Source organism: Microchirus variegatus (assembly GCF_963457635.1).
Source record: "Microchirus variegatus genome assembly, chromosome: 5".
Taxonomy (NCBI): domain Eukaryota; kingdom Metazoa; phylum Chordata; class Actinopteri; order Pleuronectiformes; family Soleidae; genus Microchirus; species Microchirus variegatus.
In genome coordinates this window covers 6,837,912-6,858,458 of record NC_139806.1, presented here as the reverse complement: position 1 = coordinate 6,858,458, position 20,547 = coordinate 6,837,912, and the positions used below count along the sequence as shown (strand labels likewise).

General features: G+C 41.0%; 1 protein-coding gene across 1 annotated transcript; it reads right to left on the bottom strand.

The window, feature by feature from the left end:
* On the bottom strand, nt 1-20,147 carry pip4p1a (phosphatidylinositol-4,5-bisphosphate 4-phosphatase 1a). Its single transcript, XM_083889077.1, has 7 exons — nt 20,024-20,147; nt 17,028-17,221; nt 13,879-13,985; nt 10,453-10,558; nt 7,106-7,158; nt 6,366-6,456; nt 1-2,521 (listed from the first exon to the last, which is right to left on the bottom strand). Exons 1-7 carry the CDS (start codon nt 20,130-20,132, stop codon nt 2,378-2,380), a joined length of 804 nt encoding a protein of 267 aa, XP_083745203.1. The 5' UTR covers nt 20,133-20,147; the 3' UTR covers nt 1-2,377.
* Nucleotides 20,148-20,547: the final 400 nt, after the last annotated feature.

Genomic DNA, 20,547 nt, shown 5'->3' with positions numbered 1-20,547 from the left:
TTTTGCAACAATAGTAGTAAAAATATGACAGATATTTCACAGAATTTCAAAATAAAAGTGTCTGCAATAAAAGTGTATTTATGATTGAAAATTAGTGCTGTGCAATAGGTTAACGCGTGTTAACGCATGACATGTTTCCATGACGACTGACCGGAAAAAGACGCGCATGACGTCATGTTTACGTGCCACGACACCGGAGTCCAGGTACTGTTTACCAGTTAGCTCCGCTAGCCACATTAGCTCCTTTTAGCGTGCCTACAGTCGAACTGGAACGGTCCGTTTATTAAAGGAAAAGAGCAGCGCTACAAATAACCAGTGTACCTGTGAACTGCGTACGTGTTACTCTGTTTTTAAAGTTTAGCGTTACTTCAGAGACTAATTTTAACAATCGGGAGTCACGTAAACATTGACGTCACGCGCGTCTTTTTCCCGGTCAGTCGTCATGGAAACATGGAAACGTGTCACGTGTTGACGTTTGACAGCACTATTGAAAATTCATCTATTTCACAAAAACAAACAATAAAACATACAGCAATAACTTGACATTAAGTGGCCACATCAAATTGACTGGACGGCCACATGTGGGCTCAGGAGCCACGAGTTTGAGACCTCTGGTCTACGTCGAAAAGCCGCCAAAAAGTGGCAAAATAATCAGAACGCTCAGGACCAACCTCCATCTTCAATGACAACAATAATAATAATAATAATAATAATAGTGCGTTTTCACTATCAATGGTCCCAGAGTTCAGCATCAACATGAATTCAGACTCATTCATTCAAACTTTTAAGGTTTTCTATTGAAAGTCATGGACTTCTAAGCTCAAGCGATTTCTTTTCTTCACAGTTCCATGCTGCCGTGAACAGAAAATTCTGCTTCTCTTAGCTTCATCCCATGAGAATCACGGTGCAGTCTGTCAGAAGACAAAAAAACATGAACCCTAAAAAGGCAGATATCGACGTGTGGAAATCAAACGGCTCTGCTTCACGACGAGGCAAACTCGAATACAATGGTGTTGTGTTTACAGATTTATAATTAAAGTCTCTTGGAAATCAGAGGGGTTATTATGCTGATTGGAGATAACATTAATTAAAAACAAAAGTTTAAGTTCAATTTCAAAGTTTTCAGCCTAGTTTCCACGGAAAGAAATCCTGCTATTTTACTTTTCTGAACGATATAGGACTTTAAATGACGTACAGAAAGTGTTTTGCCTCATTCTACACTCTGTTTAAATAACGACATATATATGGTGGGGAAAAAACCCATTATAGATAATAATTCTCCATGCTCTAACCTGGATATCATCACCTCGATTTCTGCCCAAACGCCGTCCGTCACACCGACATGTGCGTTAGCCGACAACCAATCTGTGCAACTGGGTTATTTTTCCTTTTCCTATAATAAGAGCGACAACATGGAGGAACTCTGTTCACTGTCACGTCTTTGAAGAGAGAGGCTGGCTTCTTTCTTTTATTACAAGCCCCTTTCTGAGCGGTTGCAACTCTTAAAAACAGCGTTCTGCTTTTTGATGTTGTATGTATTCATGTGTGTTTATCAGTGTGTGTGTGTGTGTGCATGTGTGTGTGTTGAATCCTTCTATCACACCTCCATTTTCTATTTCTTTTTTTTTTTTTTTAAGGCTTTCAAGCTGCTTTGGATCAAAGTCAGTCCCAGGGGATAATTCAGCATAAACACCGTGTTCAGACACATCATAGTCTACCTTCACATTCTGCTGAATTCAATTTTTCAGACACATTTTAACACCTACTTGATCTTTTGATTCACAACAGGAGGCTGATGTCCCTCCGATCACTCTGGGCTTTTCTTTTTTTTTTTGTTTTTCCTCATACATCTTCTGCCATGTTCACAAAATCATTTCTTTGTTAAGTAAAAGTGAAATTCCCAGATTATTAAACCGAAATATTGAATGAATCAGGACCGAGCAGGGTCAACTATAATATTGGCCCCCAAAAAACAAGACTTAACTTGAAGCCCTCATCTTAGGAGTTGCCAGAGTGCAACACTTGTGTGCCACAGACTAAAGCCAAAAATTGATAAAAGCGCGGGGGGATAGAAGAAGGAAAGAAGACGTGTTAAAAATGTTAAAATGAACCCCACACTGGCCACAAGATTAGAATAGATCGACAGTACATCAGGCTATACGCATCATCATAATTACCAGTAGATATACAGCGGTCGCAGCGACCACCGTCCAGTTTGAGAAACACATTTGACTAAAAGGAGGAGGAACGAGAGGAAGGAGAACTTTCTTTCTGGAATTGGATTTAAATAAATATTCTTTTTTTTTTTTTGGTGGGTTGAGAAAAGGGTGCTGCAGAGTTGAAGGAGAAGGAAGAAGAGGAGGAGGAAGAGGAGGCTCTATGTGAAGTTCTGGAGGGGCTGACTGACCCTCATGCAGGCCCAGTAAAAGGCCCGAGCTAAGGTAACGAGAACCAGGAGCAGCAGCACGGCCCACGAGGCATAGATCCCCTGGTAGGTCTGAGCCTTCACCCACGTTCCAGCCTGGGGGGGGAGACACACACACAAACGCAGGGGGATGTTAGAAAATCAAATGATGCTTTTATAGCCTTTTTTTTTTTTTTTTTAAATAAAACGAGCACATTCTGAGACCATTTTGATGATTATAATGAACCAATTTGGCTCGAACCAGACTAGGGAGCTAAAGCTATAAATATGTCTTTTCCATTCATTATCTGACCCATTTATGACGTTTTAAAGTGCACCACATCCCCAGTAAGAGTCTCCAGCGACTTCCATTGACTAGAGATGAACATGTTTAAAAACATGTTTACTCAATTCAGGACCAACTCGCAACGGAAGGAAGGAAGTCGGGATAGTTCAGTGCAGTTGTACGAGGTATTGACGCAGTACCGACACGAGCAAAAATTCTAAATATTTTAAACTTTAGTGCATGAGAACAAGTGAAAGTAATGCTGGGTTTCACAGCATGTAGAGCTATTATTGGGAGCAGCGAACAAGATGCATTCAAGGAACCTCATCACTTCTGCAGACACACATAAACGCCCACTAACTAAACGTTTGCTGCCACTGCCACCTTGTGGTAATAGATGTAACACAAATTAGGCAATTCATTGTAGTAGAAAGATTTGTTTTTATAAATGCAATCATTTGTTTTGTATCTTTTTAATATTTTATGAATTGTCAAAAGTAAACCACTCACTGATAAGATAAAATCAACACCTTCAACGGCTTTCACACATTGACTCACTGCACCAAATCCTATAGTCAGCTATTTTAAGTTGCAGCACACAGGAGTGTCAGTTGAAATGTGATATTTTGTCACTTCTAGACATTCTATGTTTGGCTTTATCTCATTGACAAGGCGGCAGGAGACCAGCAGCTCGTTTTCTCTATGAGCTTTGGTGTGGGAGAGGTGAGCAGTTCATTGACCAAAGTTTCCAAAAAGGAAATAAGGGCTGACGGTGAGTCGGTGAGACAAAAAAAATATTCCCCAGATATTGCAGACTGAACAGAAGACTCACCTTGTAAAATGTACTTGCTGATGTGGCTAAAAAAAAAATCACCAGTTTTACCTTCAGCACATGCCTGCAGCCATGTTATCAGTCAGACCCAATGTCCGGGTCCCATACCAGTTCACAGAACAGACAATGTCTCATACAATCACACAAAAAAAGTTGAACTCCGTCTCTCGGTCTAGTTGAAAAGGGCCGACTGCAATTTCATAAGACCTAAAACCCAAATTTAAAGCTCCTATAGAGTGGTCCTATCGCACATTTATGTAATGGAGGTCGACTTACATACATTAACTTGTTTTTATGGCCAAAAACCTCCTAGTTGCTGTAAATGAGCCGATAGAAATCTCTCCTCACTGAAGCTCTCGTCAGCCGCGCTGTTTCAGACTGAAATCTCACCCCCAGAAGACAGAACTGTGTTGTGATTTGCCAGCCAACAAGAGTTTTCCCAACCGTCTTGTGATTGGCCAGGTACCTGGAAGTGACGTAATTAGCACGTCAGCTCTCAGCAGCACAGCTCCCCCCTCTGGAACGGTGGATGCACTGCTACTCATTATCAAAACATTGTTTTAACAATGTTTAAAAATGGCCTCGTCACGACTCCCCGCCGCAGTCCCTTTTTACGACTTTGAGTCAGAAGACACTGTCGCTCGTGGAACACCTCCACAATGGGTGTTCTTCTTCTTCTGCAGTTTAATTTATGCAACCGGATGTGCCCAGACTAGTGCCCGGAGCAGGACAATCTGCTGTTCAGGAGACGGGATCCTTATGTCACGATTCCAGGTTTTTCCAGACCGATAAATAAATAAAACCCAGCGTTCTAAGCAGTGGCTGAACTGTTTGTTTCAAAATCTTAGGGCTTCATAAACGAGGTAATGGTGCAGATACACACAAAAAACAGCGTTAATTGGAACTTCCGGCCTAAGGGAGACATGGAAATGTGGAAGGATTCTAACGTTCAAGTAGCTGAAACTAAGTCTTAATCCAACACAGGAACTTAACAAAGACAACAAAACAGTTTGGTATGCACGCACTTTGCATCCACAGTGGTTGATAAATGCATCTGCACCAGGCCGACGCCATGACACAGTCCCCATTTGTCATGTGAGAACTATTTTACACTTAAAGAATGGAGGAGTCGTGGAGAAAATAAATGCCTTTTCCATCAAGTATTATAAGTGTGCGGCTGCCGTAGCTGCTTGTAAGAAAATGATTTAATGAAGATGGCAGAAATGACTTTGAGAGGACCCACTGGGAATTTTCCTGAGAACGTGGAAATATGAGGTTTGAAGGATTTGAAAGTCACACAGAGCAGAGCTAAAATGAATAGAAAAAAATATAATGAACCCTGGATTCAGAAGTATTTGGTGACATGGAGAATAAATCATAGAGTCCAGGACTAGAGGCGAGTACTGTTTTGTGCTTGTTACTGGGGCGTTTCACAGTAATTGGCAGTCTCTTATACTTTTACAGACAGAGTGTCATGTGACTGTAAGGTGTTTTTAAATGTAAAAGGAAAGGGGTTTGGCACCGTGTGCACATACGCACATATCAGCAGCACTGGAAATGCTGTCGGGGCTTTTTAAAAAATGACTAAACTGAACAACGGACCAATTTAAATGTTCATTTCATTTATCCACTCGACCTTGTGAAAGAATTTCTGAGTCATATTTTGCCTCCGTGCTTGTGTGAAGGTTAACGCGTCCAAATCACTCGGTCAGTTGTTCATATTCAAAGCATTTACTCTTGCCAATTCCTTTTATTCCTTCATCTTTTCTGATTTGTTTTTGACATTTAAATCAGGACCGATACTGGTAAAAATCACTGGATCGGATACAAATACACACAAATACAAATTACAACAATTGTGTAAAGGACAAAAAAATCAGCAAAAGCGGTTTCAGCTGAGTAATGTTTGGTTTGTTATTAGTAATAATAATAATAATGCAAATAGATAGATAGATACTTTATTCATCTCACAGAGAAATTGTGAGAGAAATACCGTCTTTTTTTGGAGGGAACAATATTTGTGACACAGTTGGAGAGCTGTGTCTTTGAAATGAATTTTGTAATTGATTTTATGTAAATGTAAAAGTAACATAAAATATGTAAACTGTAAAAAAAAAAAAGTACATAAAAATCAGCAAAAGCGTTTTCGCTGAGTCATGTTTGGCGCTGTTAATTCTTTCTATTTGGGGAGAACAATATTTGTTACACAGTTGGGGAGTTGTGTCTTTAAAAAGAATTGTGTAATTGATTTTATGTAACTGTAAAAAAAAGTTACATAAAATCTGTAAATTAAAAAAAATAAAAAAAATAAAATAAAAAAGCATACAAAAATCAGCAAAAGCATTTTTGCAGAGTCATGTTTGGGCTGTTAATTCCTTCTTTTTGGGGGGAAACAATACTTGTTACACAATTGGAGAGTAGTGTCTTTGAAATGAATTTTGTAATTGATTTGAATGATTTTGTCGTAGAATCCCTGCTTTTGTACTTAAAATGACATTATGTGTTCCCTGTGTTACGTCATTGGGTTGAAAACACAAATCTCAGGTTCAAACACCTGCTTTCAGCTCATTTTTGTTGTTGTTTATAATTAAAACTGTGCAGAGCATCCGATATCACACAGGACGCTCTTTCGTGTTCATCTGGCGCCCTCTGCTGTTCGTGAAGCAGAATGTATCGACCATCCTCTGCCTCCATGTTTATTTTTAGCCTCCTCATTTACTCCCACTTATCTATAGAAGCCGGTCTATAGTGTAATCCCACTGTTCCCACTCGTTTTATGAATCAAACAGGAAATATCAAGAAAGAAGACGGGGGGGGGTGTCATAATCTCTTGTCACACTCACCATCAAACCAGCGGTTGAAATGCTAAATAGCAAGCAGAGTAGAAAACACCACAAGCTCCGCCTCCGGGGATACCGCTGACCAATGGAGGAGCTGCAGGTCCGAGAGGGGAAGAAAGTGAAGTCAAATGAAATGTCACACGTTAAGTAATACGACCCCCTGTGTGTTTTTCAAGGCAGCCATTTTGAATCGTCTGGATTATTAATAGCGTCTTGTTTTATTCAAGTGTCCAAGTAAAACATGACTTTGTGACTTGTGTGAGGGCAGGAGGAGGAGGAGAATACACAACTCCAGGAACCTTGAAACAGCTGAATGGAATTCTGACATCATTTATTTACTATATATCCTACTGTGACTCCACCAATAAAGGCTTAATATGAACCTGACATTTCATTTTAGTGATTTACTTTAACTTACTGTAGATTAAACGGCACCTATCCAGGTTTAATCCAGATTTGGGAGTCATTTGGAAGTTAAATCTCAATCAAGTGTATATTGGGGGGAAAAAAAGTTTTAAATAAATGAACAAACCCAAAAAAATGCAGTTTCAGTGTTGTTTTAAAAAAAACAAAAAAAAATCCTAATACCAGGAAAACGGGTGGAGATTTGGAGACTAACAGGAAGTAGAAATTAATTCTGTGTGTTTAAAAACATCAGATGACAGCCAAAAAAAAAAATCTAATTTGTAAAAGTACACCAAGAATGAGGTGATATCTTTGATAAACTGCTGACAGATACTTACACTTTCCTGCAGTGTGGGCACCTGGCCAGCGTCCGGTCTGTGAACTCTGTCCACTGAAACGACAAAGATTTAAAGCGTCATAATCAGCCAAAAACCAACAAATGCGTCCAGAAATTGAACATTTATCAGCTTAAAGAGATTCCATTTGAAACGACAGAAAGGAAACAATGCTCACATTTCACTTAAATGTCATTTAAACAAACACTGGACCAATGGGACGAGTCGTCACCATGTGATACAAGCAAAACGTCAACTGAAGGGTAAGAAGCTAAAGATATCATTGGGTTTTAATGTTTATTTATTGCAGTTTTAGCACAGAATATAGAAAAACTGATATTCAATTTTGCTTTTGTGATTCGATAATGGCTTTGTTTCAACTTTTCTGATGTGTTTGAGTTTTGATGTGAAAGATTCATTAGCATAAGAACATAATATGTGCCACAAATGCATCGTTTGGTCCATAAAATGTCAGAAAACGTGTTTGTCAAACCTGGAAATGACAATGTTCTCCAATCTCTTTGTTTTGTCCACAAACAAAAATGATTCAGTTTTTAATGAGTCCTTTGTTATGTGGAGTAAAGAAACAAAGAAAATATTCACATTTAAGAAGCTAAAAAAATCAGAAATCTTGTTTTAATCATGAAAAAAGCTTCAAACCGTTTAATCAATTATCAAAATAGTTGACGATTAAACCACTCATCAAATATTTCCTGACATTTTGAGGGCCAAACCATTACTCGTTTCATCGAGTAAATAATCAGAATATACAAAAACAAACTGGTGGACTGACGACACATTAACAGCCACATAAATATTGCCGAAGTGAAGCGCCGTTCTCTCAGCGAGCGCTGCTGACATTTGTCGCGCGTGTACACCCTCGACAGCATGCTGCACGCCATCCTTCTTCTCAAGGAAAGCGAGCGCGCCGCGGTGTGAGAAGCAACCCGAGGAACACAATCACTAGATCTGTGACAAAAGGATCACTGCAAAGCCGCCCGGGGGCAGATTGTACTTTCATTCATCTGCCGTGTCTTTAAAACACGCGAGAACGGCCCAACTGAATGCTAAACGCCCTTCATCCGCCATCCATCACAACTCCATTCTTCCCTCTAGTTTTGTTTTCCCCGGCCGTGCCACCTTTCTTCCTTCCACCGTATATATATCTATAAAGCACCTTTTAACCGTCTTTTTTTTACTCTCCTGTTAGCACAAAACGGCCAGAATATATCAGACGAGTGTTTATAGGACTATTGATCGACACCAATAACTCAACATTTATTTACTTGGTTGAGTGCAATAGTCCCCCCCCCCCCCGCACACTTTCCAATAATTCACGTTCCAAATTGTGCGACGGTACATTTCACACGAGGCCTCCCAGAAACTGTCGCAGAGAGATTTCAGCTACAGATGATGGGAGCATAGAAAACGGTGAACGTCAAGGCGGCTTTATTATTCCGCTGCTTTGCTCGGTAATTCATCACCCCTTCAAAAACTTTTTGATTGGATTTTTGTTTTGCTCCCTCCGGTGAATGTGATTTTATTGGTTGTGTCTTTTACTGGTTTGTGTTATTCAAAGAGACAGCAGGGGGGTTTACAGTTTGCACTGATGTGGCAATTTTCCCACTGACTGCTCCATCGGTTGATAAAAGTAATAAATTAGGGGCTTTAAAGGACTCATATTATACCCTATTCCACCAAGTGAACCTAGTTCCCTGGTGTCCTAATGAACAGGTCTGTGACACGCTTTGGTCATTATAAAGGATGAAGCACCACAGCAGTTCAATCACACTGCCAAAACAGCCCTGTTCAGAACGCTTCGTTTAATAGTATCTCTTTAAGTCCAGCTTAAAAAAAAGTAAAACGAAACTTAAGGGACGGGAAACGACATCAACCTCAGAGGCTACTGGGAGCTAACAGCAGTTAGCATTTGGAAAAGTGATCATTTGCAGGCTCGAGCAGGCACATTGCCGTCATATATAACATGTATCCACTGGACAGATAAATCCTCTGAGGCCGGAAGTTTGTGTAGAACTCTGTGCTGCAATGTGGAGCCAAGAATAGAACCATTCGCGGACTTCCGCTCTTCCGGATACTATCGCCCTCGTCTGTACTCTCGCATTTTTTAGGGACAAAGCGGAGCGCCGCGAGGCAACAATTCCAGGAATGTCTCATTGTGACGTAACAATGAGTGCGGAAGTCAACATCTCGGTGTTTTATCTCCTGTACTTAGACTGAGGAGGACCACGAAAAGTTTGCCTACTCATAGGGCCTCCAGAGTCCCAAATATAAGTATTGAAATGATTAAAAAGTTGATTTTGAATAATATGTCTCCCTTAAAAGTCAGCATCTAGGTTTTAAAAATATTCTACCGTGAAGTTTGGGAACATAAATACAGCTGGTGAATAATATATCGCAGCATAATCTTGGCGAAGACAATCTGATTTGACGGAAATGCAGTTAAATATCCCTGCTCATGAAAGCCGGTGTGACACGTTCCATGTGCCACTGAGGAAATAAATTCACAAAAACGTTCATAAATTCATAAATCCCATGTCTTTATAGTGAGACACTCTATCAAGTAGCTGAGAATTAAGCCCAATTTATACTCCTGCGTAAAGTGCTCTGCGTAGGTGACGCAGAGCCTGTCAGAGAGCGTCGTCTCCGACTGCACAAAATATTTTTTAAGTGTCCGTCACTTCGTCAAGGGACAACGGAGAAGGCCCGAGCTGCGATTGGTCCTCAGGACAGGCCGAGCGAAGCTGCTCTGTGCCGGCTCACAGTGCGCACCGAGCGTCCACAGAGGCGGAGCTGATCACCGCCGACAATGTCGCTGCCAAACTATAAATACGTCATATCTTAACACATACAGCACATGTTTAGACTCTAAATGACAAATTTCTCGCCTCAAATTATCTTAAAACTGCATTCCGTGACACAGAAAAGTGAGAAACGGCCACTGTTTCAACAACAACAGTCTTTCTCTCTCGGACGCCATTGCTCACTGTAGCCAAAAGCGCAACAACCTTGCACAGCGGCCCCTACTGATCGGGTGGGAAATTGCAGCGCGTATCCGTCCACGATGCAGAAGTATGAAGGCTCGAGGCGTCTCCGCGGTTACACAGTCGGATAACGCATTACGCAGTCGGAGAAGTATAATGTGGCCTTTACAGCCGTCACTGTGAGAGGAGGATGGGAATGGCGGTGACTAACAGTCAGCTGATTGTGATTGGTCAAATTCTCCCGTCATGGTCCAGAAGAGGTGCAGGTACAGAAGTCTCATTCTCCTCTTTGACCACTTCATTTCCCTGAAAAAAGTGAATTCAGATAAAGTAAAGGGCGTTTCATACCAGGAAGGTGTTGCTGCAGTGTCCACAGGAGACGCGGGCCCCGGCTGGCTGAGGGTCAGGACTGGCCGGACCGGGATGAACTGGACCCAGGTTAATTATCCTCTTACTGTGAAAAGAAAAACACACACACAGTCAGCGCCCACGCCACGACCGACGCCAAACTGACTATTTTCAGGTCACATTTTGCTGCTTCTCGTCTTGTCGCGAGCTGGTCGTTTAATTGCGCAGGTGTGGGTTGGACAGAGAGGATGTTGGATCAGATCCACAGCAGCCAACTCTCTCATTAGCAACTAACGCTCGCTTTTCTACAAACCTGACAGCCACAGCAGCTCAGAATCAGTGATCGGGCAGCGCCGTGTCAATGTGTCCGCTTTAGTCAGCGCGTCTGCAAAACTGTGACACTGAAGGTAAACTCTGCCGAGCAGGAAAAGTGGCCCGTGATTAGGGATATTTACAGCCTCTCTTGGCCACTGTGACATGGTGATGGAAAACCTGTGCTCAGCTGTACTGCGAGCACAAATGTGGACAGATGGATTAGAAACATGTAGAGGAAGCAATCGGACAGCACAAACCTCTGCCAAAGTTCCCCTCAGTGTTATTTATTACATTCCCTGATGTCACAAGGTTAACCATGGACCCTTAGTCTGGAGGTACTGATCTAGGGCTGAACGATGATGTTAGGAATTGCGAAGGAATATCAGAGGGAATGCTAATTTTTGACCTCCGCCAAGGAGGTCTAGGTTTCCGCCGGAGTTTGTTTGTCTTTCTGTCTGTTGGCAACATAACTCGAAAAGTCACAGACGTATTTGGATGAAATTTTCAGGAAATGTCCGCAATGGGACCAGGAACAAGTGATTAAATTTTGGCCATGATCCGTAGACGCATAGATATATCACTATTTTTATCGCTATTTTGTAGGCACTGAGCTGCCTTGGCGGAGGTCTGCGCTCTCCGAGTGCTATTCCTAGTTTTACATAATTATTCACATTTTCATTCAAAAAAAATCATACTTAAAATTAAAACTGCAACTAGCGATTACTTTCATAATCTCGATTAATCTGTCGATTATTTCCACGATTAATTGTTTGGTCCAGAAAACGTCAGGAAATGTTGAGTGTTTCTCAAACTCAGAAAGGATGATGTTCTCAAATGTCTCGTTTTGTCCAAAAACTATTCTTCTTTTTTAATGATTTCTTTGTTGCATGGAGCAAATAAACCAGCAATTCACATTTAAGAAGCTGTAAACTTGTTTTAGCTGTGAAGCTAATCATTAATTTGATTATTTATAGTTAAACCTGTGATTTTTATCCTGTCAAAAAGGGCCCATTGTTTAAAAACTAAAAACCCTGTGTACATTAAAAAAAAAGGAATCATCATAATCCCATAAAATTCCATCTAGATCAAAAACGCACCTTCCCTGGCTGAGTTAACTCTACAAGTGAAAGGTGTTATTTTTCTCCTGGTGTCATTAAATGTTTGTAACTCTTCTAGAAGTCGACCAATAGTGGGTCTATAAAATTTAAAAGCCCACAGCACAGTTTAAATCGACCTTCCCTCCACTTCCCGGGAAATAGAACATTTAAAGAAAAGTTACACATAAACGGTTTGTTAGACGTCCTCTTATCGCCAATTCATCGACTAAATTTAAAATTGATATTCTGTGAAGTGTCAGAATATCAATGAAACAAAGCACAGATTTATTTTCAAAGCTTTGACCGAGATTACAAAGATACTAAGCGTGTTTAAAAGGCGATAAATGTGCACTAAATGTCAAAGGAAATAACCCCTTTAACAGTTAAAAGGATGTATTTTTGCCTCCGATTAGCACGCAGAGGCTAATTAGCCCGGAGCGTAACCCTGTGATCTGCACCGACGCTGATATTTACAATGAAAATGTTGTGATGTACTGTTTAAAATTACATACGATATTTACATAGCAGCAGAACATTTAGGGAGAATTAAAAGAGGCAGCAGACAGGAAGCAGATGGCTAAAAAAAAATATAAATAAATTTTGCTCTTGCACATTTTATGCCTCAGGCGTAAACAAGGAATCTTATCGTTCAGAGCAATTACACAAGGCTCCGGCAGCGTGACGTTCACAGGAGCTGCCAAACGCAGCCATACATTTTCCTACTGACATCAGCCCTGTGTTTCCAACAATAACAATCCCCAACGCATTAGCACCTCTCACACCTGTTAAAAAAAAGTTTTGTCGTTCCCCCAACAAAAGAAAACAAACTGTATTTTAGCAATCAACAAACCTGTCATGCTTCTCTACCCCCGGAAATAAAAGTACAACACACGTGGCATCGAGAGAACGTTTGGAACCCTTTCCATTTTACTTTGAACCATTTTTGTGTGATACTGCACTTGTGTAGCGATTCTGTTTAGAATTATATGATTATTAATCAATGACTAAATGAATCGTCAACTATTTAGATAATCGATTAATCGGTTTGAGGGTTTCTTCATGATTAAAACAAGATTTCTGATTGTTTTAGTTTCTTAAATGTGAAGATCTTCTTCCACATAACAACGAAATCATTAAAACTAAATCATTTTGGTTTGTGGACAAAACAAGACATTCCAGAACATTGTCATTTCCAGGTTTGACAAACACTGATCGGCGTTTTTAAATATTTTCTGACATTTTATGGACCAAATTAATTGAGAAAATAATGGACAGATTAATTGATTACAAAAATAATCGTTAGTTGCAGCTCTATTTCTTTGCTCCATATAACAATGAAACCATTAAACCTGTGTATTTTGGTTTGTGGACATTTGAGACAACTTTCTTACATTTCACAGACCAAACAAGTACTCGATTAATCAGGAAAATAATGTGTCGTTTTGTCCACAAACCAAAATGATTCAGTTTTAATGATTTATTTGTTATGTGGAGCAAAGAAACAAAGAAAATGTCACATTTAAGACGCTAAAACAGTCAGAAATCTTGTTTTAATGATGAAAAAAAGCTTCAAAATAGTTGAAGATTAATTTAGTAATCGATTAATACTCGATTCATCGATTAATATGCATACGGCTGGTATTTCTACTCAGCAGGAGTTTACGTGCTAAAGATTTGCGGTTTTTCTCTGAGGCCAGAGAACGAGTGTAAATAAAAAATCTTTACATAATCCCCACTCCTGTCCTTGAATAAAAATATACATTCTAATAACAACAAGTGAAACTCTTGGTTTAATTAGGCTGTTATTTCCTGGTCCGGCTCACTGAGCAGAGCGCCGCATGTAAACAGCACTGGGAGCACAGGCTTAATTGAGGAACGAGTGCTCCCACTGCACCTCGTTTCCTCTGCTTCACTTCTTCTCTTGTACAGACGCATAATGTTCTTGCAGCCACACTAACACACACACATATTTATACATATACATTCACACACACACGCGGTTAGGATTCCTCACCAGTATGGCCGGGGACAGGCGATCCTCTGGGAAGTGACTTTGCAAATGAGCAGGCAGTTGCAAGGGCAGCGAACGTACTTCTTCCCGGCTGGAGCGTTCTTAATGGGCTGCAGAGGGAGAAAGGAAAAGGGTTAAACGACAACAGCATATTTACTCCCGATGGACCAAAATTACCAGTAACTGTGAAAGAGAGGAGAGATATTTTGAGAAATATCAGAAAGTTGCATCATAAATATTGATAATTTGCCCATGGGGGGTTGGTGGTATTACAGCACAGTGCTATTAAAAGTTGTGTGCTGTTTGACAAATGGAGTAGAGACCACCGTAACTACACTGTTTTTCTGCATGGCTGCATTTAAGAACTATTTTCACATGCTGCCATAGGCCACACGGTCAGTGGAGAAGACCTGGGTTTGTGACCCAGTTGGAACAAGGGTTCTCCCCGTGTACGCAACCGTTCAAAAGTTAGGGGTCACCTGTACAATATGTTTGTGTTTTCCATTAAAAGTCACACTTTTATTCATCAAAAGAGTGGCACAATGAATAGAAAATATAGTCAAGACATTGACGAGTTTAGAAATAATGATTTTTAGAACCAGCAAAACTGTTTTCAGCTGTGCTAACATCATTGCACAAGGGTTTTCAAGGGTTTTCTAATCATCCAATAGCCTTCTAACGCCATTAGCAAACACAATGTAACATTAGAACACTGGAAATGGGCCTCTATACACCTATGTACATATTCCATTAAAAGCTAGAATAGTTGTTTACCACATTACAACAATGTATGTATTTCTGATTCATTTAATGTTATATTCATTGAAAAAAGTGTGTTTCCTTCAAAAATAAAGACATTTCTAAGTGACCCCAAACTTTTGAAAGGTAGTACATGTTCTCCGGATTCTCCGGTTTCCTCCCACAGTCCAAAAACACAGAAAGATTAAGCAGTAGATGATGGATGGATGGATGTTTGCAACATTAATCCATTATCGTTTGGTCCATAAAGTGTGTAAAAAATGGTGTTAATGTGCGTTTCTCAAACCGCAAAGAAACCCGAACAGATTTACATTTAAGACACTGATATCAACAAATTAATTAAGCAGTTGATTAATAGAGGTATAATTAATTCATTAATGGGTGGAGTCGTACATTTCTCGAGATTTACTCTGTGAAAAGACAAAAAGGCTGTTAAATGCATGCAAAGCACTGCTTCATTATCACTGTCATCACGATAATAACGAAGGCGAGACAAATGGACAGGAAGGATTCAAAGCCGCGCCCCCAAGTTAAACAACAATTACACAAGTATATTCTCCTCAAATTGGCCCATGGTAATGTGTATGCATTTGTTAACTTTTGAGGATTAGATTACACGACGCTAAGTCACACAAAGTCATTTATAAAAGCTATTGTCTGAGCGTGCAGAGGAAACGGAAGATGGAAACTCTTAATCTCTGTTGAACCACGTTCTTCCAGAGCCTTTACGTTCTTTTACAGATCTCTCCTCTGCGTCAGTTTAATCTTACCAACCAGATCTGATTATAAACTTTACATACAGTGAGACAGTGGTCCTCTGTTTGACTGCTACAAACACTTCTTCTCTGTAGGACGAACCTTTCACCTGTGGTATGAGAACACACGGCTACATTTAGACTAAGCACCGGCTAAAACTGCACCAATTAACAATGTTTTCTGCGCCATTACCTTGTTTATGAAGCCCTAAAGTTTGGAAACAGACAGTTCAGCCACTGCTGAGAACGCTGGGTTTTATTGTATTCTCGGGCTCTGTAAGCGCTCTGAAAAAGCCTGAAATCGTGACGTAAGGATCCCATCTCCTGAACAGCAGATCCTCATGCTCCGGGCACTAGTCCGGACACATCCGGTTGCGTACATTGAACCTCAGATGAAGAAGAACGTCCGTTGTGGAGGTGTTTCACTTGCGACAGTGTCTTCTGACTCAAAGGCGTAAAAGGGACTGCGGCGAGGAGTCGTGAAGAAGCCATTTTTACACATTGTTAAAACAATGTTTTGATCATGAGTAGCAGTGCATCCACCTTTCCAGATGGGGGAGCTGCGCTTCTGAGAGCTGACTAGCTAATTACATCACTTCCAGGTACCTGGCCAATCACAAGACGGTTGGGAAAGCTCTCGTTGGCTGGCCAATCACAGCACAGTTCTGTCTTCTGGGGGTGAGATTTCAGTCTGAAAGTGCGACTGACGAGAGCTTCAGTGAGGAGAGATTTCTATCGGCTCATTTCTAGCAACTAGGAGGTTTTTGACCATAAAAACAAGTTAATGTATGCAAGTAGACTTCCATAACTCCCATATAATATATGGGAGTTACGATAGCTACGATAGAGTGGGGCCCACTCTATCGTAGCTTTAAGGCCGTGGCAAACCGTCCATGTCACAACACGTCCAGGACACATGTCTGTACGTCCACATATGCTTGTGCTGTCTGAAAATGGCTCCTTTTGCCCGTTGGAGCACCTGGCTATATTCAATATTTCCTCTTCCATCTGGGCACTAATTGTCACAGCTAGCGAAGCATAGTCACAGAGCCCTCCACAGCCTATTATTACTCCGAGTTCAATGTACTGTGCTACTGTCAAAAACCCGCCATATCATTAACATATTTTTCCTGCAGAACAAAGGAGTGAACGGAAATGTTGTCATTAAATCTGCCTTGACGTGCTTCTATTCAAAAGTGAGCGTTATTAAAGCAACTCTGTGTAAGTTTTTGCTTGATGCTGATTGACCGAAGATGTTTGGAGACTTTTTTAACAGACTTCAGAATGGAATAGAGCTCTCAAACGCTGCATCTGTGTGCAACACTTCAGCATTAGTCGTGTACTTGATTAAGAAAATAATAATAAAATATATAATATAAAATAAATAATTGCTACCTGCTGATTAGTGACCTCAGGCTGTGGATGTGTGATTGACCAGAGAACTAAGGATGTGACTCTACATTAGTTTGTGTACCATACATGACTTCAAATATATATATACCAAATGGGGGCTATTTTTGTGGAAAACAATCCATAAACAGAAGATACTGCTATTTATATCTGTTGTATATGGCATAAACAGGCTGTATGTGTGAGTGTGTTACGTGTCAGTGCACGGATTCTTCTAGAAAAACCTACCGTTGCTTCATTGCAGACTCCACACTTCACCACATGTTGGTGTATCTTGCCCTCCACAGAGATCAGGCTCTGACACACCCTGCAGTTGATGACTGGAGCGCTGCCACTCTCGGGGGAGGTGAGCGGCGAGTAGGGCGGAGGATCCTCCCCGAGGAGCACCGAGGGCTGAGTCGGGCTGGGGAAGGGGGGGAAGCCTGAGCGGGGGAGGGGGGAAACAGATATACGATGAATTTAAACACAGCAGTGTGTGCAGGAGCAGTGACACATGAGGGATTGTTGAGGAAAAACTCCGGTCACAAGAGTTGCCTCAGTTCCCATGACTAGTTACATCTTACGTTGCGATTAACGGGGGTAATAAGATTTCAAGTGAAAGAAGCTTTGGAAGGAAAAACACTCCGGGAATGTTGAGCCGCATTACTCTGGACAAATGAGAGTGTTTGTGTGGAAAAAAAGAGACAGAAAAGCAGAGAGAGAGGGTGTCAATGAACAAGTCACACTTCAAATCACCTGCTCTACATGAGAAATATCTTGTTTTCCCCCTCAATATTGTTCTGATTTTCATTTTTTGACAAGCCCTGATAAATAATAGAATCAGTTCATAATTTCAGCTCATTTTCAAGTGGCCGAATGACGATGTGGATTCTTTTTGACCTCCAACTTATAAAACAGTTAAATAACAACGAATGATACACAGCATGACTTAACTTAAACAATGACTGGAGAAGTCTAACGGTCTGGTTTTATCATCTGCATTTTGTGTTTGCTCGACAACGCACTCATTCATTTTAAAATCACATAAAACAGATAAATGCACTTGTGATTTATAAGCTTTCTCATTTACAGTATAAAAGGCCCAAGTCCTGCAGCAGTAGGACAGAAACGTTTTCCAAAAGGGTTCGCAGACTTTATACAATTGATCCGTCTTTGAATGCAGGTTACTTAAGTGGTGCAGCACTCTCTCTGCCAGCTTCCCCAGCAATAAAAAACATTTTCCCCTGCAACTTAACTGAGAACACTGGACAGTCGAGTCTCTTTTTTTATTATTTTTGATAATACGGGTCTGCTTTGAAGTCCTGGGATGAGCAATAATGGGTTCATCTCCAATTCCAAGCCTCACATTTTTTTTCTATCTGCAATGTTCACAACATGACCAAAAAAAAAATAATAATAATGCAGAGTTGGACTGGTGTGTCTGCACAAGGCAAGTCTGACCTGGAGAGCTCAGAGCAGGCAAGTAATCAGGAGTTACATCTCATGCTTTTTCCATTAATGCCCCAAGACACTGCCCCTCCCTCCACAGTGTGAGCCGTCACTGGTCCAAATTGCGTCTTGCAGCATTTTGACTGGTACATAGGTGGATATCTGTCATTTAGTTTTCAAATGAATGAGGGGGAAACTTAAGTTACCAGGCCAAAGAAGAGTTTACAGAGGCATAATTATGAAAAAAGCTCCGTTAAGAGATGCTCCATCCACGTTCAACACATGCACTTTGCACTCTATGTTGAGAATAAATAGAGAAATCCTGCACTTTTAACTTTTCACATTTTCTTCACTGAGACAGATATCGGGCTGTATCACTCTAGGATTGCCTTGCAATGCATTGATTATCAAAGAAGTGTTTTATTGTGATATTATTGCTATTATGGACCGTATCGTATCGTGCCTTGTGATTCCGAATGTGGATCTCTCTAATTCCAATTTCTGATACCCACAACGCCGTTATGACTCTCTGAAACACTCAAGATATCTAAGAAGGACAATGTTGATATCCTCACATGAGGATAATCTAAAGTGGGGGTGGGGAAAAAAAATCTATTCACATATGAATTGTGATTCTAATCATCCACGATTCTGAGTCGATTCCTAAACTTCACATTTTGAAAAAAACACCAGTTTGTGTTATTTGTTTGTTGTTGTTGTTGTTCTGTACAGTTTATTTTTGTAACCTCTGGGAGAAAAAAGCAGCTACCCTAAGCTTTAATTGAATCAAGTTATTTTTTGTACCATAAGTAAGTTTTTATTTGTTTTGAATGAATAAATGTTAACGTTTGTCTTAAGTTTGTCTTATACATCTTATCTTATACAAACTGTATTGTTTTGATGCCATAATTTGCCCTAACCCCATAATTTGCTTTAACCCACTATGCATTGTATCAATTTTTGAATCGAGAATCGTATGAATCAAATCTGTTGAATCGAGAATCGATTTTTGAATCGAATCGTGAGCCACCCAAAGATTCACATCCATAATCTAAAGATACCTTGAACTTGAACTGTGACTAGTCATAATGACACTAGATATCTGAGTATCACTATCTGCAACTGAACTATACATATCTATAATGACAAACTCAATACACACAAAAAGTAGTACTATAATCTTACTAGTAAAAACTGAATGACAGATATATGTCCCTGTAGTAGTGCATGTAGTAAACATTAAATGTTAAAAAACAGCTTTGCCACAGCAGCCTCTCCACTGGCTCCCTCTCATGTCAATCACATCAGGTGTTTTTTCTGATGCTAGCTGATGCTAGCTGATGCTAACAGCCGGTGCACTCCCCCAGCTAACAAGCACACTGGTGTTCGCTCAGCTATTAAAATATGCGCAACAGTTTGCGTCAGGGGTCGCACATAATATGAACTGAGTGACAATATTTGGAACGAGACACAGGTGGCTATAAATCTACAGCTAAAGGCTGTTGCTAGGGTAGTTAGCTGGCTGGCTAGCTAGCTGGGACAACGCTGATTCCCTGTAGTTTATACGATGTTATTGTTATTGCGCCATATTTAACCCTCACAGAGCAATAATCTGAGAGTTAACATCATATCCTGCACATACACCGTCACAACAGGGCGACTCTTTGACACCAGCACCGCTGACCGAGCGAGGATAAGCAGAATGCCCAGTCAGTGGAGGCTAACATCGGCTAGGCTAACTCCGGGCGGATGAGGAGGAGGAGGAGAGAGCGGCAGCAGCAACCATGGATACTCACTCTGTGGTTTGTTGGGAACACCGTAGGGCGCTGCGCCGGGAGACACGCCGCCGTTACCGCTGCCATCTCCGAGGTCTGACAGTAGAGGGGACCTCTCGCCGTCCGCCATACCGAGAGCGAGGCGTGGAGAGAGGGGGGTCAGGGGGGGAGAGAGACCGCCGCGAGTGGGAGCGTGGATGTGGACCGACACGGTGTTGTATTGTTGTGTCGGAAATGCAGGCGTCACATGATCACACCACCAGCACCACCGCCAACTACTGCCGCCGCTGCTGCTGCGGTAACGGTGCACGGGGGTGTGGCAGTCAGTGCTCACCCAGGGATGCTCCACAGATGCCGGATGAACTGGGTGATCACAGGGGCGCCACTAAGACATATTGGGCCTCTGTGTAGCTGGACTACTGGGGCCCCCCCATAGTTAGACCATGTCTTCAGTGTCAATATTTTCAACACTTGAACCACACAATCAAAATGCACAAATTGCAAATAAAATATTGATTTAATCATTCAAAAATGTTGTATTTTAT